General features: G+C 55.9%; 1 protein-coding gene across 3 annotated transcripts in view; it reads left to right on the top strand.

The window, feature by feature from the left end:
• Window positions 1-25,381, top strand: part of Hmcn2 (hemicentin 2) — a 141,161-nt gene that overhangs the window by 46,201 nt on the left and 69,579 nt on the right. For 2 of the 3 annotated variants that reach the window (XM_074052994.1, XM_074052993.1), the window contains exons 16-31: window positions 284-472; window positions 1,009-1,104; window positions 1,416-1,543; window positions 4,861-5,005; window positions 6,040-6,152; window positions 6,253-6,409; window positions 7,500-7,665; window positions 15,705-15,832; window positions 18,006-18,260; window positions 18,884-18,970; window positions 21,539-21,733; window positions 22,711-22,841; window positions 23,159-23,306; window positions 23,594-23,720; window positions 24,401-24,555; window positions 25,277-25,327. In XM_074052994.1, the coding sequence (XP_073909095.1) occupies window positions 284-472; window positions 1,009-1,104; window positions 1,416-1,543; window positions 4,861-5,005; window positions 6,040-6,152; window positions 6,253-6,409; window positions 7,500-7,665; window positions 15,705-15,832; window positions 18,006-18,260; window positions 18,884-18,970; window positions 21,539-21,733; window positions 22,711-22,841; window positions 23,159-23,306; window positions 23,594-23,720; window positions 24,401-24,555; window positions 25,277-25,327 (2,271 nt within the window). The remainder of the gene's footprint in view (window positions 1-283; window positions 473-1,008; window positions 1,105-1,415; window positions 1,544-4,860; window positions 5,006-6,039; window positions 6,153-6,252; window positions 6,410-7,499; window positions 7,666-15,704; window positions 15,833-18,005; window positions 18,261-18,883; window positions 18,971-21,538; window positions 21,734-22,710; window positions 22,842-23,158; window positions 23,307-23,593; window positions 23,721-24,400; window positions 24,556-25,276; window positions 25,328-25,381) is intronic. The other variant, XM_074052995.1, reaches the window with a different exon arrangement.

The following is a 25,381-nucleotide window of genomic DNA, read 5'->3' as shown; positions in this document are numbered from 1 at the left end:
CTGCCCTGCATGACTGTCAGAAAACAAGGTCACTGAGACGCCACGAGGGTACAAGATACATTGGTGGCCATGATCCCGCAAAAGTCTCCCTTTGCCTCATTCCAGGAACTCTCTAGAGATACACCCTGCTAGGCTCAGGTTGGCCCTGGAGCCCTGGGCAGGAGTCCCTCCACAGTTATGGGATGAGGCTGGAAGAGGGGCCCTCCCTGCGATGAGAGGGGAAGAGGGAACAGGCTCTGGGTCCCAGCTCGTGAGTCCTTGCAGACTCGTTGCCTCCCCACAGACGCGCCACGGCTGACGGAGCTGCCCCAGGATGTCACTGTGGAGCTGGGCAAGAAGGCCTTCCTGGCTTGCCGGGCCACGGGCCGTCCACCCCCAACGGTCACCTGGCGTCGTGGAGATGGCCAACCCATGCGGCTGGCACAGGGCAGTAGGACCAGGCAGCGGGACTTGGGAGTGCTGCTCTTTGAAAGTAAGTGATTAGGGCTGGGGTGGGCTGGGTTGGGAGACAGGTCAGGTGGATGGAGCAGGACCCTGGTCCCAGCACTGACCATGGGTCAAGTTGATGCTGGGTCCGTTTTGTCTGGGTGACTCTGGCCAATTCATTCCACACCCTAAATGTGGTCTTAATCATGGCAATGGGAAACCCACCTCAACGACAGGCACACGTTACAGGGATGCTCGTGGGTGACACGAAAGGCTTGGCACTCATGGTTCTGTACGTGTAAGCCTGGCAGTCATGGTTCTGTAAGTGTAAGCCGTTATCACTCTCATAGTCACTTCTGCTACCATGTGCCATGTGCCAGGTTTGACTCCGGGTGCTTTCTGTACATGTCATCTCCCATCCACACATGTACAGGTATCGATCGGTCATCTCTGAGGCCTTCTCACCCTTCCAAGGCCCAGATGTGTCCCCTCACTCTCTGCTCTAACACCCCAGACCTCCTTGTGAACCTGGGGAGCTGGAGCCCAGGGGTCCTGGCAGTCAGGCCTCTTTCCTGCCCTCAGGTGTGGCCCCTGAAGACCAAGCCTTGTATGTCTGTGAAGCTCGAAATGTCTTTGGGAAGGCCCAGGCCCAGACCCAGCTCATCGTCACTGGACATGGTTTGCTGATGGATCTGAGAGCTGTGGGAGGGGGGAGGCAGGTGCTCTCAGGGACACAGCTAGGCCTTGGGCACCCACGGAGGCCCCTTATGGACACAGCGTCCTTTGGGCCAGCTGTGTCTCTAGATAGGTCCTCTAAGAGGAGCATTTGTATCCTGTGTCCTAGGTAGTGTCCGGGGGTGACTTTTGGCCCTGTAGGATCCTGGTGTGTCTTCTGGTTTCCTGGAGAGGGGGAGGCAGTGGGTCTCTGTACCCCTGATGGCCACTCACAGAGAATCTATTGTGGTTGACCCTGTCTCCTCTCCCCATAGTCCCCCCACAGATCGCCAGTAGTGCCTCCATTGTCCGGGTCCTGGAGGGGCAGCCTGTGTCCCTGCCCTGTGTCATCCTGGCTGGGAGGCCCCTCCCCAAGAGGCACTGGCTCAAGGCTGGCCGGCCGGTGAGTGAGGGTCTCCTCCAGGGGCTGAGGGTAGTGGCACCCAGGGATGAATGTCATATCCACACCTCAGTCTCTGCTTTGCTGTCCCCTGTTTTGGAATGTCCTCTTCCTCTCTGACCTTCCTACCTCATCCCCAAAACCTCTGACAACTTGCTGTCAGCATTTGTGTCCTGACTTCCTGCCTACGATTGTCCTGGTTGCTGCTCCCCTGGGGCTCAGCAGGAGAATCTGGGGACCAGGAATCCCATGATGCTTTCGTCACCCTCGCTCCGATGATGGAGTGGGCTGCCAGCCCAGCCCAGTCCGGCCCCCAGTAGTGTGTGGCTGCACACACAGTGGCTGGTTCATCCATTTGTACTAATCGAGCTCTGTGCTGTCTGCTCACTCCCTGCACCTGCCAACCTGCCTTTTCTCTTAGGCTCTTCTGTCCATCCTCAGACACTCCAGGCCCCGGGGCCAGCAAGGCTATCAAGGGTGCCCTCACCCATGTTCACTGAAAGCATCAGCAGAGACCAGAATGAGGGGCCTGCCGGGAGGCCGTGGTGCTTGGCTGTGTTTCCCTACCTGCTGCCCTGGTCCTGGCCTCCCAGCCCATAGTGGAACAGCCCTAGCAGTGCTCCCACCAGGACCCTGTGCTGCCTGCAGGGCCAGAAAAGCCCCTCTGCCCCTCACCCGCTCCTCCTCTTCCTCCCATTTTAACTATTTCCCTACCTTCCTGCCTGGTCAGACAACTCACCACTCCCTGCACAAACCCTCTTTTCTCCACGTCTGTCTGTGCCTTAGCTTGTACTGTTCCTGCCACTAGGGCTACCTGTCCCTGTCCTTTCTGCTTGTCTTTCTCTTTCCTGTCTTTTAAATACAGCAGTGAGCATGCATCAGGGTGCCTTATCTTCTTCATCTCTCACACCTAGCCTGGAAGGGAGGAAGCTATTATTTCCCCCCATTTTACAGATAGGGAAACTGAAGCTTAGAGAGATTAGGTCACATGTGGTCACTATGTGGTCAAGATCACATAGCTAGTAAGTGACCATACTGGGCTTGAACCCTGGACTGCCTGACTCCACAGCCCAAGCTTAAAAACTTCTGAGCAGGAGTCTGTAAACAGCAGCTTGTGGGCTGCGTCAGGCCCGCGGTCTGCTTTGTAAATAAAGTTTTGTTGCCACACAGACACGCCTGTTCATTTATGATGGGTCTACAACTGCTTTACCCTCCAGCCATGCAGCCAAACGGTTGAGACAGAAATCATATGGCCTAAAACAGTCAACCTCTGGCCCTTTACAGAAAAAATCTGTCAGTGACAGACTTAAGTGCAGGTTATATGTCACCTCCTCCCAAGGCCTTTCCGACTTCCCCCAGCTTGGGGGTCTTTCTGTGTACATCTCTCATGGTTCTCAAGCTCAGATGCACTTTTAGAATCACTTCAGAAGTTTTAAATAGTCTTTACTTAGGCCTCAACCTTAGATTTTTTCTTTTTTAGCAGTACTGGGGTTTGAACTCAGGGCTTCGTGCTTGCTAGGCAGGTACCCTACCACTTGACTCCCTACCTCCCCATTCCTGTGTGTGTGTGTGTGTGTGTGTGTGTGCGCGCGCGCGCACGCGCGTGACTAACTTTGCTTGTGCTAGCCTCAAACTCAAGATCCTCCTACCTCCACCTCCCGAGTAGCTGGGATTACAGATGTATACCACCAGGTCCAGCAGGTCCAGCTTCAACCTTACCAACCAAATAGGAACCTCTGGGGGTAGAGATCACTTCATTGCTAGTGTTTTAAAGTATTTTGAAATCCATAGTTAGTTTTTAAAACTCCCTAGGTGTTTTCAACCTGTCACCAAGTGTGAGAGCCATGGTTTACAGTTGCATTGAAAGTATTTGTCCTTTAGCCAGACTTGGTGGCTCACACCTGTAATTCCAGCTACTCAGGAGGCAGAGATAGGAAGACCAGCCCCTGCCAAAATTGGTGAGACCCCACCTTAATCAATAAGCCAAGGGTGGTGCTGGTGCACGCCTGTGATTCCAGCTATGGATCTTGGTCTGAGGCAGGCCCTGGGTAAAAGCAAGACCCTATCTAAAAAATAACTGAAGCCAAAAGGGCTGGGGGTGTGGCTCAAGTGGTAGAGTGCCTGCCTAACAAGTGCAAATCCCTGAGTTCAAACCTCAGTATCACCAAAAAAAAGAAAGAAAGAAGGAAAGAAACTTTTCCTCGATTAACTGTAAATTGTGAGTGTCTTAAGATCAAGAACTGGCTTATTTATCTCTCTGCCCCAAGTAGCCTGGCACAGTTGCCTCACCTCGCCTTGCCTCACCCTGCCTCCCCTTTCCCTTCCCTCTCTTCCTCTCCCCTCCCTTCTTCCTTCCCTTGCTTCCACAAATGCCCACTGAGCCCCAGGCAGGTGCATTCCTGCTCTCCAATGGATGCGATGAGGCCTGGGGCCTTCAGGCTTCACCCGGGCTGCCTCTCATGCTGATGGCTCACGGCACCCTGTGTAGTTAGGTGTGATCAAGGAGTGGGGGTGTGTGGGAGGTCCCTGAAAGCTGAGGCTTTGAGGGGCGTCTGGAGGCGGAAGACTTGGGTTCCCCTAGTGCCAGACTGGAAGTCACCAGAGGTGCTGAACCTCTAGTCACTCAGTGGGGACACTGAGTGGAACCTGCCTGAGCAATTCCCAAGCAGGAAGCTCAGGCTGAGCTAGCTCAGTCAAAGGGGCCCTGTATCTAGATGGTCCAGGGCAGCCCCTGCAAGCCTGGAGTAGAGTGTACAGCTGGGCTCCCAGGCAGGGACCAGGGCAGCCAAAGTGGAGTCAGGCCTGCTGGACAGTCTGAGACCATCAGCAGTGGCTAGTGGTTGCACCTCTTTACCAAGGGTGTCCAGTCTTGACTGTGGACTGGCCTTGATGGGTCAGCTCAAGGAGGCCACCAGAAACCACTCTCTTCACATCTGTGTGGCTCTGTTCTCTGCCAGCTGTCGGCCATCCCTTGATGACGAAAGGCTGCCCCTGCCCTGCAGTCTTAGGTCTCAGGCCCACCTCTGCATCCCCCACACTGACTTCCAGTAGCCCAGCTGGGGGGTCATGCAACTGGCCATGGTCTCCTGTCCAGGTGGCCAAGGAAGCAGTGGGGTCAGGTCCTAGCCCTGCAGATCTTTGGGGATGGGGGGTAGGTGACTCTTTGAGAAGTGGTGGGGACTTCAACCACCTGTGACCCATGTCTCACTCCAGACACTTCCTGCAGGCCTGGTGGGCTGGGCAGTTCCTGGGGTCACTTTTAGCTGTCTCTGTGGGAGAGCCCCCAGAGGGCTGTTGTCTCCTCACTCCCCCGCCCCCAGCTCCCACAGGGCGGCCGGCATTCTGTCCGGTCGGATGGCAGCCTCCACCTGGACCAGGCAGTGGGGGATGATGCAGAGACCTACAGCTGTGTGGCCACCAATGTGGCTGGCTCTCAGCACCGAGACGTGGAGCTGGTGGTCCAGGGTGAGTCCGAGGACACAAAGCCGTGGCAATGGGGTGGGGAAGGTGGGCGGGGGAACTTGATTTTGAACACTTTTGTTTAGGAAAATTGAGGAAATTAAGGATGGTGCATTTTAAAAAAATCCCATAATATCAGTAGCTAAGAAGAGTCAGACTTGATATTTTTTGGCATCTTGTCACCGTTGTCCTGCAGTGTCCACGGAGATGGGTGCCAGGCCGTCCCTCGGATACCAAATCTGTGTGCACTCGGGTCCTTTATATAAAAGGACCCAGTATTTGCGTGGAACCCGCACTTCCTCCCACGCACACCATCACCTCGAGATCAATAACACCACCTGGCACAGTGTTAATGCCGTGGAAACAGTGGTTCACTGTGTGGTTTAGGGAACAATGACGAGAAAAAAGAGCCTGTGCATTTTCACTTCAGGTTTTTTCCTGAATATTTTCCATCTGAGATTGGTCGAATCCCCTGCCTCGTCACCCACACGCCTCCCCTAGAGTGGTCCCTTGTTACAGCAGGTGCACTTACATGGACACGTCACATCACCCGAAGCCCATGGTGGATGTGAAGGTCACTCCTGCTGTTGCCCTGTGTAATGACACGTTCCCACCCTTGGAATATCAACCAGAGTAGTGTCACTGTCCTAAGAATTCTCTGTGCTTTGCCTCGTCATCCTCCTCCCCGGACTCCTGGCAACCACCGATGTTTATTTATGTTGAGTTTTTTTTGAGCCCAGGCTGGCCTCAACCTCATGATCCTCCTACCTCAGTCTCCTGAGTACATGCCTCTTGTCCCTGACTCCACCATGCCCACCTCACCTCTGACGCTTTTCACTCTGCATAGTTTTACCTATTCCACAATGTCGTAGAGATGGAATCCATTTACCCATTTTTAAGGCTGAATAGTACTCCATTGTGTGGACACACCTCATTTGCTTATCCGTTCATCGTTGGACATCTGGGTGTTCCTACCTCTTGGCTATTGTGACTAACACCGCTACAAACACTGGTTTATGAAATCCGTTTGTTTGTAAAAGTGCCACCTAGAATCCATCCAACGGCCACCCACCACGTCACCAATGAAGGGGTTCTGGCTTCACTCCCCTGCCTTGCCTCAGGAATTCCTACCCCCTCCATCACCTGGACCAAGGTAGGTGGAGCCTGGAACCACGTGGGAACCAGAGGGGCCAGCCTGGTGCATTAGGGGAGGGGCGTGTGACCTCTGCTGATGTCACCTTGGCTCTGTCTAGGAAACCAATTCCCTGACCTCCAGGGGCCGCTACAATGTGAGCAAGGACGGCACCCTGGTCATTGCCCAACCTTCCCCCGAGGATGCAGGGGCCTATGTGTGCACAGCCACCAACACTGTGGGCTTCTCCAGCCAGGAGATGCGGCTTTCTGTGAACAGTGAGTGATGGTTGGAGCTCAGCCTGTGACGATGGGGGCCACCACAGTAACAGGTCCTGAAGAGACACAAGCCCTGTCCCGGACCCACTCATCTTGGCAGCCCCACATTATCTCTGTCCCCATCTCCTTCTATCCCAGACCCTCTGGCCTCCTTCCCATTTCTTGGATGGCCCATCCTGCCTCAGGGCCTTTGCATGTGCACTCCTTCTGTTTAAATGCTTGTCCCCTGCCTTTTGGACCAGTTGTCCAGTCCTGTCTGTCCAGTCCCCAGGCTGGGTCAAGTCACCTGGCTGTGTACAATAATAAACCAAGACTAAATAATTAATTGCATATTAGGCAGTTTAGTCCTGGCATTCCCTGTAAACCCTAAATGCTGTGAGCACAGGGGCAAGACCTATTTCCCATTCTTCCCCACAAGGCAGGCCACTCCGGGGCATATCTGAGACAATGAGCAGATGCATAGCTGGACTCTTCCTAACATATACCGTTACAGCCAGATTTTATATTGCAAAATAAAATTGATGGGGGTCTCCTCGGTGACCTAATGGTGTCTGGGAGCACAGAAGGGTGAAGCAGGTTCTGATGTCCTCTGCTGTCTGGCTTGCTTCACGTCATTGTTCACACACTCACGGAGTACCTTTACTGTGTGTGCTAACAAGGAGGAAGGAGAGGCGTGAGGTCACCTCTGCCATCAAGGGGTCCTCAGCTCGATATGAGAGAGAGGTGACGTGCACAGATTTATTGTCACCAGTCTCCAAGAGAGATTTGAGAAGCCAGGAGAGTTTGTGCACCATTTGGTGCAATGGGAGGAGGTAGATAGAAGAGGAAGAGGGCAGAGCCAACCTATGTCCCTGGGGAAGGGACAGAAGGACTAAGAGAAGCAGAAGAAGCCTAGACAGCAGGGACAAGGTCTGGCTGTCCAGGTGGTGGAGAGGTGGCGGGAAGGGCCGAGCCACAGCCAGCAGAGTTGAGTCCCAATTCACCATTCTCTGGACCAGAAGGCCACAGTCGCAGGCTCTTCCTCTGCTCCCTGGAAGCCGCCCTCTGCCTTCCTGATCCAGCTCACAGCCCTGCTTGCTCTCCCCAACAGCCAAGCCCAAGATCAAGGTGAACGGGTCACATGATGCAGATGCAACTCTGAGAGTCACCGCAAAGGCTGGCGAAGAGGTGACCCTGGCCTGTGAGGCCCAGGGCTCCCCACCCCCTCTGGTCACGTGGACCAAGGACTCCCGCCCTCTGCTGCCCATCACCAACAGGTATCCCAATCCCATGGCCTTGGGTCAGGAAGGGGCAGAGCTTGGGTTGGAGGGAAACTGGCTTCAAGGTGCCCAGCACCCCTGCAGGTGTATGGGACCCTGTGGGCTCCAGGGGGTGCTCCTTTGCTTTTGCACGTATGGCTTCTGTCCATGGGCCCCTGGAAATTCTGGGGGCTCTCTGGGCAATGCGTGGAGCCCAGCACGAGCCATACCCTGACACTGAAGGTCACATCATCCCTCATTCACACAGCACCCCTTGTTCCTTACTCTGTGCTGGGACACTGAGGATCACCAAGGTGGGGTGAGCGGCTCAGAGGTCTCTCTGCTAAATGACAGCAAAGCTAGGATTGGGGCTGGTCCTGACCATGACACACGCCACCTCCATCCCTGCCCTGCGGACCACCCTGCCATCTTGATTCAGTTATTCCCTATCAGTCAGGGAGGAGGCTGGCTTGGGCATCTGTCAGAACCAAACTGTACCCCTGATGGGGGTGGGGAGATGCTGGTTCCAGCCAGTAAGAGGATCTCCAGACTCTCAGAGCCCTTGACCTCATGGGGGGGCTGGCGGGGGCTGCGGCTCAGGCTGGTGACATCAGCCCTGGCGAGATCTTTGAGACGTTCCAGACCAAGAAGGTCTCCGACAGCCTGCTGCACACCCCCACCCACCCACGCTCGTCTCTGCCTCTCAGAACATCTGTTTGGTGAGCACTTCCAAACCTTCAGCCCTGTGTCCCCCACATGCATCCGGGGCAAGGGAGTGGTCCCCGGTGTGTGTGCAGCACGCCATGCTCCGTGGGGTAGGGGAGTGTGGCAGGCAGGGGGACTTGCGTCTCTCCCTAGAAAGGCTTGTCCTTGCTTGTGGCCAGGCGGTGGCCGGTGGCCGCGGGTGCTTGTTTATTTATGACTTGTTACTGAATCGGAACCACATGTCTGGTTGTTCACTCCTCTACCCCGATGCGTTGATAGGTCAGCTGGGAGCCGTAAATTTGCAAAGAGCCTCTGTCGCAATCGTCGTTTGGCTCTCTGTTCCCTCTCCCTGGCCCCTCCGCTTCTCGCTTCTCGTGGGCTATCTCTGAGATTTATGGAGTTCCCGGGCTGGGTTTATCTGCGGGCGTGTAGGGGGAGCACTCAGGCTCTGGAGATCATCTGACCCAAGTGTGAGAACCAGCCTGGTCCCGGCCTGCTCTCCGGACTGCTCTTGGCCGCTTCTCCTTCTGGAAAGTGGACGTTACTTACGTGCTGCTCCGGAACAATGATGGACGTGCAGACTTCGTGTGTCTCAAGTGCTGAAATAATCACTCCCTCTGACACCAGCACCGGCAGCTTTCTTTAACGTTACCTTGCTTAATTCGCACCGTACCACATAGCGCACGCAGTACAATTCACTTAGTCAATGCTTTTAGAATACTTACAGTTGGGCAACCGTCTCTATAAGCAATTTTAGAACATTGTCATCACCCTCCCCACCTCCTCCCCATTCCGCCCTAGCCCCAGCCCAGCCCCTGGCAGCCACTGATCTTTTTTTTTTTGTGTGTGGGATAGGGGTTTGAACTGCTTTTTAGGCAGATGCTCTACTTGACCCAAAGCCCTTAGTTACTTTTCAAATAGGGTCTCATATTTTTGCCCAAAGCAGGCCTAGGACTGCAATCCTCCTACCAATGATTCGTTTGTAGCTGTGATTACAGGCACAAACCACCACACACAGACCCTCTCTGACTCTTTGGATTGATCTACTCCGGACATTTCTCGTAACTGACATCATACATGGTCTTTTTTTTGTGCCTGGCTTCTTTCACCGAGCATAATGCTATCATGGTTCATCCAACCAAGGAGAACTACTTCACTCCTGTTTACGACCAAGTAATATTCCATGGTATGGATAGACCTTTTTTCGTTTATCCACTTGTCAGTTAATGGGTGTGAGTCGTTTTCACCTTTGGGTGATTGTAAACAGCCTCACTTTGACTGTATTCTAAACTTCCTTGGCAGGCTGAGGATTCTTGTTGTTCTTTGGGTCTCCCTACAGCTCACAGCTGCACACACAGGACAAAGCACAGCCTCTCACAGGCACACGACGCAGCTCCCCTCAAATCCACAGCCATTCAGCCACAAAACAGAGATTTAAAAACCAGCAAGCACAGACTTCCTGTCTGTCCCTCTCTTTCTTCCTACTCCCCTTTTCCTTCATCCTCTTCTTTCTCCAAGGAGCCCCCAGACTTGGCCTCCAGGGTCCATTCTGGAAGCCCAAGTGCTCATTTCCATGAGCTGTAGGTGTCCATCTGCCTCAGTGGCTCTTCTCTCTGAGAGGCACCAACTCCTTGTTCCCCTAGGCACCTCTTCTCCCACCTTGGGAGCCTTGTTCTCCTTCTGCCATGACGAGCTACCTCGAGGACACAGCCCTGGGGCGGCTCTCTTTTGTGTCTAGCCATCTTCTCTCTGCTGGGTTAACCTCAGTCCAGGGTCTCAGCTCTTGTGCAGTTAGGATCCAGGTTAGGATTGTGGTAGCACCCCAGCCCTGGCTCCTTGGGGCTCCCTGGTGATTCTGTGATGGAGACATGATGAGCTAGCTAAGCCTCTGCAGCCTCTTCATCCTCTGTTGGTCAACCCTCAAGGTGGGTAGGGCCAATGTCTTCATCCAGAGACCACAGAGTAGGAGAGGGAAATGCCAGTGTGGGGGACTAGAACCCAGATCTTCTGAATTTCAGGATTGGCCATGATGTGCACATGGACAGAGCAAACACACACAGAGACACACAGACATTTGCACAGGGAGCAGACATGAATACACCCAGATGCACACAGATGTGAGCCCACACAGACGTGCACACAGATACAGACACACACACACATCAGGCTTCTGAGCCAGGTCGGCAGGCCCATGCTGTCTCTGGAGCCCCTGGATGGGGAAAGCTGAACTCGGGTGTCTGTGCCCCCCGGGTGTGCACTTGTACTCCCTCCACCTCAAAGGGTCTAGGGTGCAGCTCGCCTCATTGCTAAATGGCTCCTGTGTTTGAGGCACATGCTTTGTGGCCAGGTTTCAAGTCATAAGTGGGGCTTTTGGAATATCACGTCTTTGCACACATGTTCCTCTTTATCTCCTGGGGCATTTCCTTCGGGGGATCATCCCGAAAACGGCCAGCTCAGGGAGAGGGTGGGAATGGCGCTTCCTATCCTCAGACTGTGGGACTGTTGTTTTTGAAACAGTGTCCTTCATCACATATCGTGAATTCAACAATGTCAGTCGAGAAACATCATGTCCCCAGAACTCTGCCAGAATGAAATCAGAGACTGAAAGACCCAGGGACCCCTCCCAGCATCACCCCAACTTGCTCGGAGTTTTAGCAAGACCTGTCTTCTCCCTGAGCCCCAATGTGCCCACTGGAGACATTGGAAGGAAGGGTTGGGCAGGCGATGGTGGCCAGAAAGCATCCTGCAGCTCGGTGGCCAGGCCTGGGATGCTAGGGTGAGGCGTTTCTAGGCAACAGTGTTTGTTTGGGATTCTGATGTAGGGCTGGGGCAGCTGTGAGTGCTCCTGGCTCCCTCTGCCGCTCCAAGGCAGCCAGCCAGGTTCCCACAAAGGGCCAAATCCCCAATCCTAAAAGGGGAGGGGATTGGGAAGGGACAGAGCTACTCTGTCTTCTGGTTGCTTCAGGTCTCCTGAGGTTCCCATATGCCCACTGCACTTCTCTGCCCACTCCCAAGGATGCTATAGGACAGCCAGCCCACAGAGCCCCTTCTTGACTGGTTAACCAGAGACCAGAGGCAGCTTGGGTCCTGGGGACCTGAGAAAAGTCTGCTTGCCTCCAGCCAGTGACAAAGCATGGACTGCCCAGGGTCCCGTGTGGGGCCTTTATCTTGGTGGAGGAGCCCCAAAGCACATGTGGCCTGGTGGCTCTGGTGGCTTTATGAACCTACTGTGGCAGCTTTTTCTGCAAAGCATTTAAGTTAACTGAATGTCAGAGCCAAATATTTTGCTCACCGCGGCGGTTAGGCTCAAGGTGGCAGAGACTGAAGGCCCCGTCCCATTGCACGCTGGTCAGCTGAGTGGCAGTGGAAAAGACAGTCCTATCTCCCTGACCACTGCCTCCTCCTCTACAGAAGGGGTGAGGGTCCTGGGACCCCCTGCCTTGCAGCTCTGTGGGGAGTGGGAGTGTGTTCAGCAGGTGCTTAATCTCTCCCCTGTGGTGCTCAGGCCACGGGCTGGTATCAGGCACTTCTTCCTCATTTTCTCCAGCTTGGCTTTCCATCTGTGGCTTCCTTATGAGGGTCTGTGGGGTTGGGAGGCCACAGTGAGGAGGTGAGGGTCCGAGGGTCCGGGTGGTCACTGGGGTGAAGGGAGCCCTGTTGGAGCCCAGACCCGCCCAGCTCACACTGGAGCAGGTGGTCATCTGTGGAGTGCAGCCTGTGTGCTGTGTGCAGAGGCCATGCCCCCTGGGGGGTTGGGTGGCTTTGTACTGGAAGAATGAGGTCAGAAGTGCTGCCAAGGGACCCTTTTACACAGGGGCAGCAAGATGAGTGGTCCAGGGAGACCTCAGGAAGGACTGGGGCAGACAAACTCCCCATCACCCAGCAACCTGTGAACTTCTTCTCCCAGGGTGGCCCTGGCCTACCCAGAACCCACTGGCTCTTTCTTTGTTGCATGAGTGAATGAAAATGAATGAACAATTGGCTGGGCTAAGCTCAGGAAGTATCAAGGAAAGCTTCATGGAAGAGCTGGTGCCTTGTTGCCTTGAAGGGGTCAGGAGGGCAGAGGACCATATGGAGACCACAGGGAAGGGAGCATGGGGAAGGCAGTGTATGTGCATGGACCAGGCAGCTATAATTTGTCATCAAATATTTATTGAGCACCTAATCTACTATGTGCCAAGGGCCCGGCACACACCTGAGCACACCTGACTTGTCCCATCACAGAACCACAGGGCCGTGCCAGGTCATCACAGGAGTGATAAGTGCTTGAATGTGTGATCAGCAGCAGGACATTGTCTGGGCCACCAAGGACAAGGGGTGGCTGCGGAGCTGGCTGCACAGAGGTGCCGGGGATGAGGCAGGCAGGTGCAGCCTGCCTGGGGGTGGCTCTATCCAAGAAGTCCTTGTCGGGTGTTCTTTGGTCTCTCTGGGCAGGAACAGAGCCCCTTAGAGGCCCTCCGCCCAGTGGGACAGGGCAGGGTAGGTGGACCGCTTTCGGATCTGCCCCAGCTCTGACATCTGCACATGCCTGGTTGCCATAGCGAAGGCTCAGCCAGATGGATGTCATAAACAGGAAATTCCCCTCCGACCTCCCGCGTGCTCATCTGGCTGCACACGCCTGGGGTGAAGCAGCTCCCGCTGGTGACGCCCCAGCAGCCTGGAGAGTTGTGGTGTCCTCCTCCTTTCCTCCCATTTCCCCCGCCCCCGGCTGCAGCCTCCAAACCTTCCACCAAGCTTCTGGGAATCTGCAGGAGGGCTGTGGGGACACAAGGAGCAGGTGGGGGCTGCCTTGACTCCCACAGGTCCCTCCGGGTCCTGTCCAGCAGCCCAGGCCCACAGGCAGTTGCTTTGCCTTTGTTGGTGTCTGTCTGAGGTCAGGCTGGGTCATGATGAAAGCACCACTCCCTGCAGGTTGGGGCAGATTCTAGAGATAAAGGACAGACACACTAGATGGGCTGTCCTCTTGGAGCCAGGTACCAGGTGGCCACAGGTCCGTGCAGTGAGGGCTGTGACTAAAAAGTTCAGGCAGCTGTGGGACCTCCCAGTCTGGGGCATCACAGCAGCCTTCCTGGAGGAGGTGCAAAGTATTGAAAGATGAGCAGGTGAGCCGGTAGACCTACTGGCAGGGGAGGCAGGTGCCAGGTAGAAAGGCCGCCGGTGCAAAGAAGTGGAAGTGAGAGATGGACCTGCAGCTCTGAGTGCAGCCATGCAGGGGGTGAGGTGGAGGAGGTGGCCCTGCAGCCATGACACTGTTCGGTTTGTCCAGTGAGCAGCGCAGCAAAGCACAGGTGAATTTAAAGCAGGCCAGGATGCAGCTGTTTGGCATTTAGAATAAGCACTGGCTCCTTTGGCTTCCTGAAGGCCTCAGCTTGCCTATCTGTGAAATGGACCCCCTTTCTTCATATAGTAAGCAGAGTCCTCTTTCCAGAAAATGACCTTGGGGTTAGTTATAAGAAAGACAGACGGATACTTTCATTGTCAAGAGTTGCAGCGGAGACTCCAGGAAGGGGGTGGCCCAAGATCAGCATGGTGGTTGTCACCAGAGCCACTTGCTGTCAAAACTCCACTCCCATCTCCTCTGCCGTTCAGCTTCTCAGGGCAGGAGCATTTCTTCATGGTCCCCAAGGAGTGGCCTCCTGGCGTCTGTATCGGTCACCCAGGGCCTTGCTAGAACCCCCGTCCCCCACCCCCACCAGAGCCTCAAGGAACTTGTAGGCTTCACACACAGCTCGGAGGTTCTAATAAGAACCTCAGCCTGCAGGACAGGGATGATGGGCCCCCTGGGGACCTAGGAGAGCTGGGGTGTGGGAGCCCCGGCCAGCAGTTCTGATCCTGTGTGTATGACACACATAAAGCAGCACACGAAGAGCCCTGTTGGTGGAAAGAAGAGAGGGAGGGAGGAAGAGAGGGGGAAACTATTAAATGTCTGCATTAGTGAGTAACTTGTAGAATGATCATACAGGGGAATATTACACAACAGTGAAAAGAAATGGATTAAACTTATACAGGTCCGCATGTTGCAATTGTGTTTATGGATATGCTGTCATTCCCTGACCACAGCTGACCTCTGCTGAGGGCCTCTAGGCTCTGTGCTATGAATTAGGTCATTTAGTTCCCTTGACAGCCCATTGAAGGACAAATATTATTGTTTGCTTCTGTTCCCCAAATAAACAACTGAGGCACAGCAAGGTTAAGTGACTTACTGGATCTCCCACAGGAGGCACATGACAAAGCCTATTGGACCTAGACCGTGTAGCCCAGCTTGGGCTGTGGAGATTGTCACCAATGTGTCATCCACAACTGTTCCCAGTGCCAGCTGGATGCTTGGGACCAGCTGGAGGTGGGGTGCCGGGTTGGGGATTATCATCTTGCTTTGCGGATGGCAAAGCCTGAGGCTGTGCAGAGTGAGCTGCTGACAACGTAGACCTGTTCCACAGCTAAGAGCCCCGCACTTGGCTTGCAATGCCTCTCGGAATCCTTGCGGTTGCCTGGGAAGGAGGTGGGGGCTGCAGGGCTCCTGTGAGGGGCTCTGTGATGCCATTTTCAGAGACAGAAGATGAAGCCTGGAGGAAAAGAGAGTGGGGACAGAGCTGGAGCACAGCCAGAAACCGCTAAAGAGCTGGAGTCTGAGCACTGGCCTGGGGGTCCCCACCCCCATGCTGGCCATTTGCTCTTGGGGCTAGCTGGGGCCAGAGACCACAGCTGTTCTCCCTGTCTTACGGGGGCAGGGGCTACTCGGGGCCAGCACATATGGGCAGTGACATCATGTCTGCTGGGGCCCTTGAGGTCCAGCCCAGCTGCAGGAGCCGGGCTGGGGTTCCAGGCTTCTGTGGGCTGGGGTCAGGTGACTTTAGCAAGGTGGGCAGGACAGCATGGCTTCCTTCTCTGGACCTCAATACACCTCTGGACAACAGGACACCAAAAGACCTGGATTCGGGGTCAGGTGGGCCCTAGTGCTTGGATGCAGAGGGCTCCGGGTCTGGGCGGCCAGGGCCTTCCGTCCCTCCTAAAGACAGGCGTGCAGTAAGGAGGGGGGTACTGTCACCAGCAGTCCATGGGCATGGGGCAGAGAGCAGGTGCCAGGCCACAGCTGGAGCCTGTGGTGGCCCTGACACAGGCCTTCCATGTGGGTCTGTTTTACACATGAGAAACTAGAGGACCCCAGAGGTGAAGTTGCTTGCCTGAGGTCACACGCCAGGAAGGGCAAGGGATAGAGTGGAGGCTGGGCACTGGGTGTTGCCCTGGTTCCAGAAGGGTTGCTGGGACAGCAGAAAGAACCTTCCAGGTGGGCCTTGAAGTCTTTCCATGGCTGAGATTGGCTGGGGTCTCACCAGCACCCCTCACTCCTGCAGGCATGGCCTCCTCCCATCCGGCTCCCTGTACCTGGCCCAGGCTCAGGCAGATGACAGTGGCCACTATGTGTGCACAGCCAGTAACCCTGCTGGGGCCACCTCCCGTCTCTATGTACTTGGAGTGCAAGGTAGGGTGGTCTCGTCTCTCCCTCCATCTTGCTCCCTGATCCCCATGCCCTGCTCTGTCCCCTCCCTTTCCCAGGCATCCCAGTGCCCCTCCCCTTGGCCATCCCAGGTCCTCTCAGGTTTGTCACCTCTCCTGGGCCCTCCAGCACTTCCTACATCCTGCCGTGCTTATGCCTCCCTCTCCCTTCACCTGTCCCTCTTGCTGTCCTTGGTTGGGGCCTGGAGAGGCTTTTAGAAGCCCAAGAACAGGGCAGGGTCCAGTGGGGACTAAGGGTGGGAATAGCTGGGGCTTGGAGCTCTGTGTGGGCCTGGTCCAAGGATCCCAGCTCCAGCTGCACTGGGGCTCATGGAATGACCACTGGGAGCCCCCATCCTGCTGGGAGCCTCTAGGGCCCCCTGGAAGCCCTTTCCAATCTGGCTCCCCTTCAACAAGGCACTTCTAAACCTTTAATGGGAGCAGACACCGTTTAGTGAGTACCTCCTGGATGACAAGCACCACAGGCCCTTCCCTCACTGGCTCAGGTTCCTAAACACCCCCTGTGATCCTGGTCCTCAGGGACCCCAGGAATCCTGGCCACCTAGGTGTCTAGACCCCAGTTCAAAGGAAGCCAGCAGGGGCTGGTCACGCACCAGAGCCCGGGATCCCTAAGTCAGGACAGACTGCGGCCACCCCTACTGCTTTCTCAGAGGCTGGGATGACAGGTGGTTTCTGCATTTTTAAACTATTGGGGAAAATAATAAATCATGTCTTATGGCTCTTGAAAGTGGCAGGTGCCTATGAGTACAGGTGTGGTGGGAACATGGCCACACACATTTGTCTGAGTTGTTCCCACCAAGCTGAGTGGTTAGGCAGACAACCAGGCCTGCACAGCCTAGGGAGTTTATCACCTGATCCTTCTACAAAATGCTTGTCAGCCTCTGTCTAAGCTAACAGCCCATTTTACAGATGGACAGGCTGAGGCCCAGACAGGCAGGGGCCAGAGGTTTGCTGTGGGTTTGTAAGGACATGAGAAACTCAGGAGTGGGGACAATGAGTAGACTCGGGCACAGAGCTGGATGAGTCCTGACACTGCTACTGACTGGCTGTGTGACCACAGGCCAGTCGCTCAGCCTCTCTGAACCTCCTTCCCTCTTCTATAATTGAGGGGCAGAAAGGATGGATGGCATTAAGTGGCATAAAGGTGGCCCTATTGTTTTCAGCTAGTGGGAGGGAGATGGGGATAGGGCTTGTGCACTTCTGTGCTCCAGGACACAGAGCCCTCTGGGGTAGCAAGTTCCCGGGCCAGGTCCCCATGCATGCTCTTATTTCTGGACTCTTTCCAGTGTCAGGGACCAGGTGTGCATCCTCAGTTTCCCCAAAGCCCAGGAGCTTGCCCTAGGATCTTATGCATCATGGAAACAGGTGGCGTGGGCTCTGAGATTCTCCTGGGCCTGTTTGGCCTGGGCCTCCAGAAGCACCTGGTCTCCTGGTCATGCACAGCCAGGGCTGGGCCAGCTCCAGCTCCTCAATTGAGGGAGGAAATGACTCTGGACAGGTCTTATAACTGCCTGAGCCTCAGTTTCCCCATGTTCAAACTGGGCGTGGCATTACCCACCCTGGAGAAAGGCCCCAGTGGGATGGAAGGTGGGAAAGTGCTAGAAAATACCAGTGGGCTCCCCCAGGCCAGGAGGGAGAGGTGGAGGAGCTGCATTGGGGGCCCCTCCCATTTTTTGGGGGGTGGGGTGGTGACAAGAAGAAGCCGAGGTTCAGTCAGCACGGGGTCCTGCGGCCATGAGAAGCAGAGCTGAGATTGTAGCTGCCTCTGTGTGCTGCTCCCGCCCTGGCTGGGCCATTCTGAGTCAGTCCCTCCACCCCAATCCTCAGTGTTCCCATATGCGCTCTGAGCTGGGTGTGAACTGGACAGTGCTTCCCAAATGGTATACAGTGTACTGGTGGGGGTGGGAACCAAACTAACCAAGAGTGTGTGTGTTCAGGTGACAGCCAGGTTCTATACATTTGGGGGACCTTGGAGTCAATCTGGGGTGGCCTGATATCTTTTCCTGACATAGCAAGCAGTCACCAGCCTTAGGTCTCCCTACCCTCAGGATGATGATATCAGAGTTGGGACATGGCTTTGGGCACGGCAACCCTTCACTGGGTCCCCGGCCTTGACGCCCCTCCCTGGGGCCCTCCAGTCCCCCCTCAGGTACAGCCGGGCCCTCGGGTCCTGAAGGTGCTGGCAGGAGAAGCTCTCGATCTGAACTGTGCAGCCACAGGTGACCCAGAGCCCCAGCTGAGCTGGTCCAAGAATGGGATGGCCCTGCAGGGTGGGCGGCCAGAGGGCTCTGTGTACTTCAAAGCCATTGAGCCCTCCGACGCTGGGACATACCGCTGTGAGGCCTCCAACAGCGCTGGGGTGGACGCCTGGGAGCTGGAGCTCAGGGTGCTGGGTGAGTGTCCCCAGCCCAGTCCCCCCACTGCAGCCTGGACTGCAGAGGTGCTCACCTCTGTTCTGGTTCAGGACCTGTCTCATCTGGGACCTCCCAGCCCTGCAGCTGTGGGGCCTTTGTCAGCCCCTGGGTACCAACCAGTGGCTCCCTGGGCTCCTGACCCTGAAACTGTGGCATGTGGCCTTAAGAGCCTGGTGTACAGAGTCCCCAGGGGACAGGGGTCAGGCAGCAGGTGCCTGAATCAGCTCTCCCGCTTACCAGCCAAACAATGTAGGCTGTTTTTCTCACCTGCAAAGTGGGTCCAGTAGCGTGGGTGGGTGTCACCAGGAGAATGTGTATGAACCACCTAGCCCATAGAAAGTTCTGAATCAGTGGTGCTAGTGTTTTCTCTATTCACAGTTTAAAGCAACTTAGAAAGCCACACAGGAGGGAGGACCCTGCTCCTCCCCTTGTCATTGAGGGCTGAGGCCTGTGGAGGCTGAGCCTGCACCCCTGCCCTGGCCACATGGGAGGCAGAGGCTGGACTTGGGAAGGAAGTACCCTCCTCTCTGGCCCTGGGTCCCTGGAGGGGGCACCAAGCCTTGAGTTGAGGGTGTGAGTGTGTCCATGTCACTTTCCACCAGAACCTCCGCACTGGGGGGACGATGAGACAAGTGGCCTGCTGGAGCGAGTGGCCGGGGAGAACGCCAGCCTGCCGTGCCCTGCCCGAGGTGATCCTGGGCCCAGAATGGCGGTGGGGAGGTCAAGGGTGGGCCAGGCTAGGTTCTAGCACTCTGGGTCGCACTGTTGGAATGTCCATGGATTATGGTCATTGCGTCTTCACTGCTTGCCAGCACCATGCCAGGCATTTCATCCCATTGATACCCCTACAAATTGGGCATTAGCATCAGCCCCTTTGCACTGGGGTTATCCTGGCTCAGAGAGGGTAAGTAACTTGTCAGAGGTCACACAGCCACGATGTGACTCTGAGCGGAGTCTAGTCCGACCCCAGTCCTGCCTGCCCATTAAGCTCTGAACTGCCCAGCGCCTAGAGGTATGATAGGTGGGGTTGAGGGCAGTCCACAGGTCCTTGTGAACTGGATCTTAGTGATCCCTCCTTTCCTCATACCCCAAACTTACCCATAGAGGATGGGTTTATGTGGTCCTGGACAAACCAGCTGTTGTGGGGTTTCTCTTTGGGGTGGTGGTGTAGTGAAGGGGTCCGGATAGCTGCCTCTGTGGTCCAACTGCCCAGTACTGAGCCGAGTTTCAGCCCTTGTTGGCTGTGTAACTTGAGGCAGTTCACCTTCTTTTCCGAGCCTCAGTTTCCCCATCAGCAAGGTCGGGGTACACCAGTCCCTCTCAGTGGGGCTGCTGTGAGAGCTCAGAGGGTTCTAGCATTGTGCTGGGTACTCTGCAGGGAAATGTGATAAGTGAGAGGACTCCACCCTGTGGGGACCTCTCTGACCCCCCCCCCGGTGGACCTGCCCTCCCACCTGAGTGGCCTCCTTTGGCTTTGGGCTGGTCTGTGGCTGGTGAGCATCCAGCTCCCTGAGGGTGAGCCGTCTCCACATAGCTGGTGTTCTAAGGGGCATTCTGGGAGTCTAAGGAGCAAGAGGCAGGTGGTAGAAGCCATCAGGAGCCAGGAGAGTGGCCTCTGATCTCAGCAGCTCCTTCTCAAGCCGCAGAGCACCAGGGAGTCCCTGGAACAGGACCAGAGGAGCAGCGGGCAGGAGTGGCCACAACCTAACTGGGCCAGGACAGTCTCTAGGTGGGAGCTCTGCAGAGCTGCTCTAGGCAGAGCCTGGCGGGACAGCCCAGTCCGCCGCCACAGCGCCACCTAGTGTGAGGCGCTGAACACAGCGGGCAACCACAGGAGCTTCAGGGAGGCAGGCGGGAGGTGGGGCCCACCCAGCCCCACCTCCCCTCTCCTTGCCCCTGGATCATCAAGAGCCTCCCCTGTGACCTCATCAGCATCCCTCGGCCCCCCCCTGCCATGATACTCCCTCAGCCTTGCACTTGGCCTTTTCCTGCGGGTACCACAGGTGGACAGCATTGGGCTCCAGCTCACCCGTCCTGTGCCCTGGGCTCTGAATCTGAGGGCAAAGGGGACAGCACTGTCCCCCAGCATCTGTTAAAAGGGAGCCCCTGGGTCCTCAGGGGACACCATCTTCTTCTCTGGGTGACACAGGAAGGTCAGAAGGCTGAGGCCCTCTTCTTGGACCCTGAGAAGTGGGAAGGGAAGGGGGGTGACTTAAAGCGAGGCTGGAGTCTTCTTTAGGGCCGTCTGCAGCTGGAGCTCATTTACGCATTAAAAGTAGGTCCAGAGCTGAAGACCAGTGGACTGCAGGGAAGGACGGGGGTGGGGCGTCTCCGGGAGAAGCTGAGGGACTTGGATGACAATTGCACACGTGTGTGCATGGCATGTACGTGTGTGTGTGTGTGTGTCCCACAGGGGGACAGCATGCTCTTGGCCATGGGACATCCTGTTTCTACAGGAGAAACAGCTCAGCGATTAGGTGGCCTGCCCCAGGATCTGGCAGTAGAGGCAGAGCATCTGAGAGGACAACCTGGGGGCCGTGGTGCTCATGGTGGGGCCGGGATGTGTGGCCAGCAGAGTGGCCACCCCAAGCTTGGTTGTCCTGTGAAGGGAGGGACAGGCTGGGCAGAGCTGGAGTCTCCTGCTACCATCCTTGCCCTGCTTCAATGACACAGTGGGTGCACTGAGCATGACAGGCTAGTGGCTTGAGTGCTGCTGGGAGCAGAACAAAGCCCCAGCCCTCGTGGGGGAAGGGGAAAACAGATGATCAAAACCTAAATACTAGCCTGGCCCTAAATCCTAGCTACTCAGGAGGCAGCAATCAGGAGGATCTCAGTTCGAAGCCAGCCTGGGGAAATAGTTCAGGAGACCCTATCTCGAAAAAAAAACACATCACAAAAAGGGCTGGCAGAGTGGCTCAAGTAGTAAGAGCACTGCCTAGCAAGCTTGAGGCTGAGTTCAAAACTAGGTACTATGCACTTGTGCATTCTGTGGGATGTTAGAAAGGTAGAGGTGAAGGGCAAAAATCTTCTACATGAGGCTTCCCAGAGAAGACACCGGAGAACAGGCTTGTGGCCCCTGGGAGACCATGGGGACATTCAGCCTTGGGTTGGTACAGGGGCATATGCCACAGCTCATAGGGAACCACTCCTGGGTTGAGAGGGAGCGACATTTGCAGAGGGGCACATGGAGGACAGTGTGGGCCTGGAGGGGAAGGTGTTGGAGCGTTATGTGCTGATGGCTTGGTACACCCCACCAGGGACACCCAAGCCACAGGTCATGTGGCGGAAAGGCCCATCCTTGGAGCCCCTGAGTGGCCGCCCCGGTGTGGCAGTGCTGGACGACGGGTCTCTGTTCCTGTCCTCAGTCTCGCCCATGGACAGTGGAGACTATGAGTGCCAGGCCACCAACGAGGTGGGCTTAGCATCCAGGAGGACCACGCTGGTGGTCTATGGTAAGTGGGACCCCAGAACTGGGGGCCAGGTGAGGAAAGCAGGGGTCTCAGGAACAAGCTTGTGTCAACCCTCCTGGTGGCCACCTGCCAGAGTGACCCAGAGTGATGCTAGGGTCTGATGGTAGCAACAGGTCCCCGGGATCCAAGAGCTCCCTCCCAGGAGGCTGTGGATCCCTGCCTCCAGGTGCCAGGGAGGGCAAGGGCTTGAGGTGCTGTGTGGGCACCCCGGTTCCCCAGAGACGCCTGTAGAGACAGGGTAGAGGAAGCCTGTGGAACCCTGTGAGTGGCTTTTTAAATGCTGTACCAGGCGTGTCCATGACAAAATGGGCTGTGCAGAACCCCAGAGCCCACCTCCAGGTTAGAACTTAAAACCAGCCTGAGGCGCATGTCTCTGTCACCAGCAGGGAGAGCTCCTCGTCCCCGCCTCCAGGGTACTGTGCAGAAAGCCAGGACACGGTGGCACAGGCTGGGGCTGTCCCTGCCCACAGGGTGAATATGAGCCTGGTCAGTCTTAACAGCACCTGTGGTCTCCTGTTTCCCATGACCAGCCTCCTGGCTTGCCATGTGGTGACTTACCCAGAAGTTTGCTACCAAGACACGCCAGGCCCAAGCTTTAGAGATTTGGGCTCAGGGGACTTCGGGTGACTGTGACACCAGGTTGGGGGCAGAACCTGACGCATCCCAGCTCATAGCATGGAACTGGCTAGGCTGTCCTGGCCCCTGGGTGAGGCTGTTGGAGCCATTTGAGGTTTGCAGTGGCCAGATCAGTGACGAGGATAAATGAGGACAGGTGGGTCTCCTGGGACCCCAGTGACAAGCTGAATGACAGATCCTGAGGCTCTGGGAAGGGAGAAAGGGATCTGGGAAGGGGTTGCTTGACCAAGCCATAAAGAATGGCCACAGCAGGGTCGCCAGCGGCAGTGGCCCTAAGAGGCGACAGGAGGTAGAGGACCTTGCTTTTCTTCTTGCTCCCCAAGTGCCCCCCAGCATCCGGGAGGACAGCCGCAAGGCCAACGTGTCAGGCATGGCTGGGCAGTCTCTGATGCTGGAGTGTGATGCAAGTGGCTTTCCAGTCCCCGAGGTCATGTGGTTCAAGGACGGGCAGCTGGTAAGTGTCCCTGGGAAAGATGGGGTGCAAGTGGGTGTCCCCTGGGAAGGATGGGCAGCAGGTGGGATTTGGATTGGGAATTGGCCATCTGGATGGGTGTTCTGTGTGTGCCAAGGTGTGACGGAGACGTGACAGGTGTCTGGTGATGGTGGAATTCAGGGCAGTGGAGGACCGTAGTGCCATGAAGAATCCTGGGGATCTGCCTGGTGGAGGTTGCAGGGTGCTATTCTGGGAGTCAGAGACCCTGAGTCCCAGCCTCAGGCCTCAGTTTCCTCATTGCTGATGCGCACCTGATCCCTCTGGCTTGTTCTGCCCAGATCCCCAAAGCAGACAGCCACCGCCTCCTGGATGGGGCTTGGTCCCTCTACTTCCCCAGGATCCAGGAGGGTGATGCTGGCCTCTACTCCTGTCGGGCAGAGAACCAGGCCGGGAGCGCCCAGCGGGACTTCCATCTCCTTGTGCTCAGTGAGTGAGGCTGGAGCCCAGAACTCCTGAGCATGTGGTGCTGAGAGCGGGGCAGGGAGAGGCAGTGAGGCCCACGCAGACCCTGTCCTCATGTGGGTATGGGGACACACATAGTTAACTGAGCAGCAACTGTTGTGTTTTTGTGTAAGAACCAGTGTCCAGCCAGGGGCAGAGGGCTGGGTAAGAAAGGGGAAGGGTGTGCTGGAGGGGGACCTGCATAGGCAAAGGCCCTGTGGTCACCAGGGTTTGCAGGTCTGAGTCTTTCCGTCCCCCTCCCCCTCCACCAGTTCCTCCTTCTGTGCTGGGAGCTGGCGCTGCCCAGGAGGTGCTGGGCCTGGCTGGTGCTGATGTGGAGCTGGAGTGTCGGACCTCAGGGGTACCCACGCCCCAAGTGGAGTGGACCAAGGATGGGCAGTAAGCGACCTCCTGGTGGACGTGGGGGGGTGCTGGGGCTGGGGGAAGTTGAACTCTGAGAGAGATTGACAGGTGTGGCACGTGCCACCCAGGGCTGAGAGAGTGGGCAGCACGGGTACCTCCTGCCTAGCAAGACATTCAGGGTGACCGGCTCTTGCCTTGCTTGCAAGGGTCTTTTCATCACTTGGTCATCCTCTCTCTCTTTTTAAAAAAATGTTCATTCGTGAATATTAAGTAAAAGTCACACAACATACGTTAACCATTTTAAAGCTTTCCGTTCAGTGCATTCAGTGTATTCATACCTCTGCTACCATGGCTCCCAGCTAGTTCCAAAACACCACCATCCCACAAAGAAACCCTACACCCATTAGGTAGTTCTGCCCCACTCACCCCTCCCCTCTGCCCTGGCAGCCCCCACCGCTTTCTGTCTGCAGACTTACCTACTCTGGACATTTCGTATAAACGGAGTCCGAGGACACGTGGCCTTTGGGCCTGGCTTATTTCACTCAGTATAATGTTTTGGGATCACCCATGTTATAGCAAGTGTTAGAATTTCATTCCTTTTTTGTGGCTGAGTAATATTCCACCCAATGGGTGGACTGTGTATTGTCTATCTGCTGATGGACACCTGATTGTGAATAGCATCTGGCCTGACTGACGGCTCCAATGATACCTCCCAGGCCTGTCCTTCCCGGAGACCCTCACATCCAGCTCCAGGAGGACGGCCAGGTTCTCAGAATCTCCAGCAGTCACCTAGGGGACGAGGGGCAGTACCAGTGTGTGGCCTTCAGCCCAGCTGGCCAGCAGGCCAAGGACTTCCAGCTCCAAGTCCACTGTGAGCCCACTGGAGAGCTTCCTGCCCGGCTGCCACTGCCTGGGAGGGAGGATGAGGGCAGGAATGGGGGCCCTTGAGGGTAAGCCCCCAGCCCAAGACAGGGGGGACCCGAGGGCAGGTGACCCAGGGATTCCCACTCTCCTCTTCACAATCCACTCTTCTCATTCCACTTGGAACGATGGCTTCTTTCACTTTTTCTTTTCTATTTTTAAAATTCCGTGGTGCTGTGGATGGAACCCAGGTCCTTGCATATACTAGGCGAGCTCTCTCCCACGGAGCTGCATCCCCAGCCCTGTTTACTTTTATTTTGAGACAGGATCTCAATCCTCCTACCTAGACCTCTCCCATAGCTGGAATTGTAGGTGTGTTCCACCAAACTCGGTATATTTGTTGAGATGGGATCTCATGACCTTTTTGCTCAGGTTGCCCTGGAACCATGATCCTCCCCCTCTCTGCCTCCTGAGTAGCTGGGATTACAGGCACGAGCCACAGTGCTGGGGCTGAAACATAACTTATTTAAAAAGCTATTTAATATCTCAATGGTAAATGGAAAGTAGTGGTATTTGCCATTAGTAAAAGGAAGCAGGAAAACACACAACTGAGGAGAAGCAACTGCACGTGCAGAGTGATTTCATGCTGTGCCACCTGCACCCCTACCACCACCCCAGTACCAGTGGTGGGTGACTTGCCCTGGGGAAGCCCTGACCTAGTCCCTCCACAGATGGGGAGACTGAGGCCCAGAGAGGGGACAGGACCTACCCCGGGTCATACAGTGAGTTAGAGGCAGAGTGGGGTCCAGAGCCCAATCCTGTGACCCCTCCTCACC

This window comes from Castor canadensis, chromosome 13, assembly GCF_047511655.1.
Source record: "Castor canadensis chromosome 13, mCasCan1.hap1v2, whole genome shotgun sequence".
NCBI classification, from domain to species: domain Eukaryota; kingdom Metazoa; phylum Chordata; class Mammalia; order Rodentia; family Castoridae; genus Castor; species Castor canadensis.
Note: the sequence above shows the minus strand (reverse complement) of the source record. Positions and strands in the feature narration are given on the sequence as shown.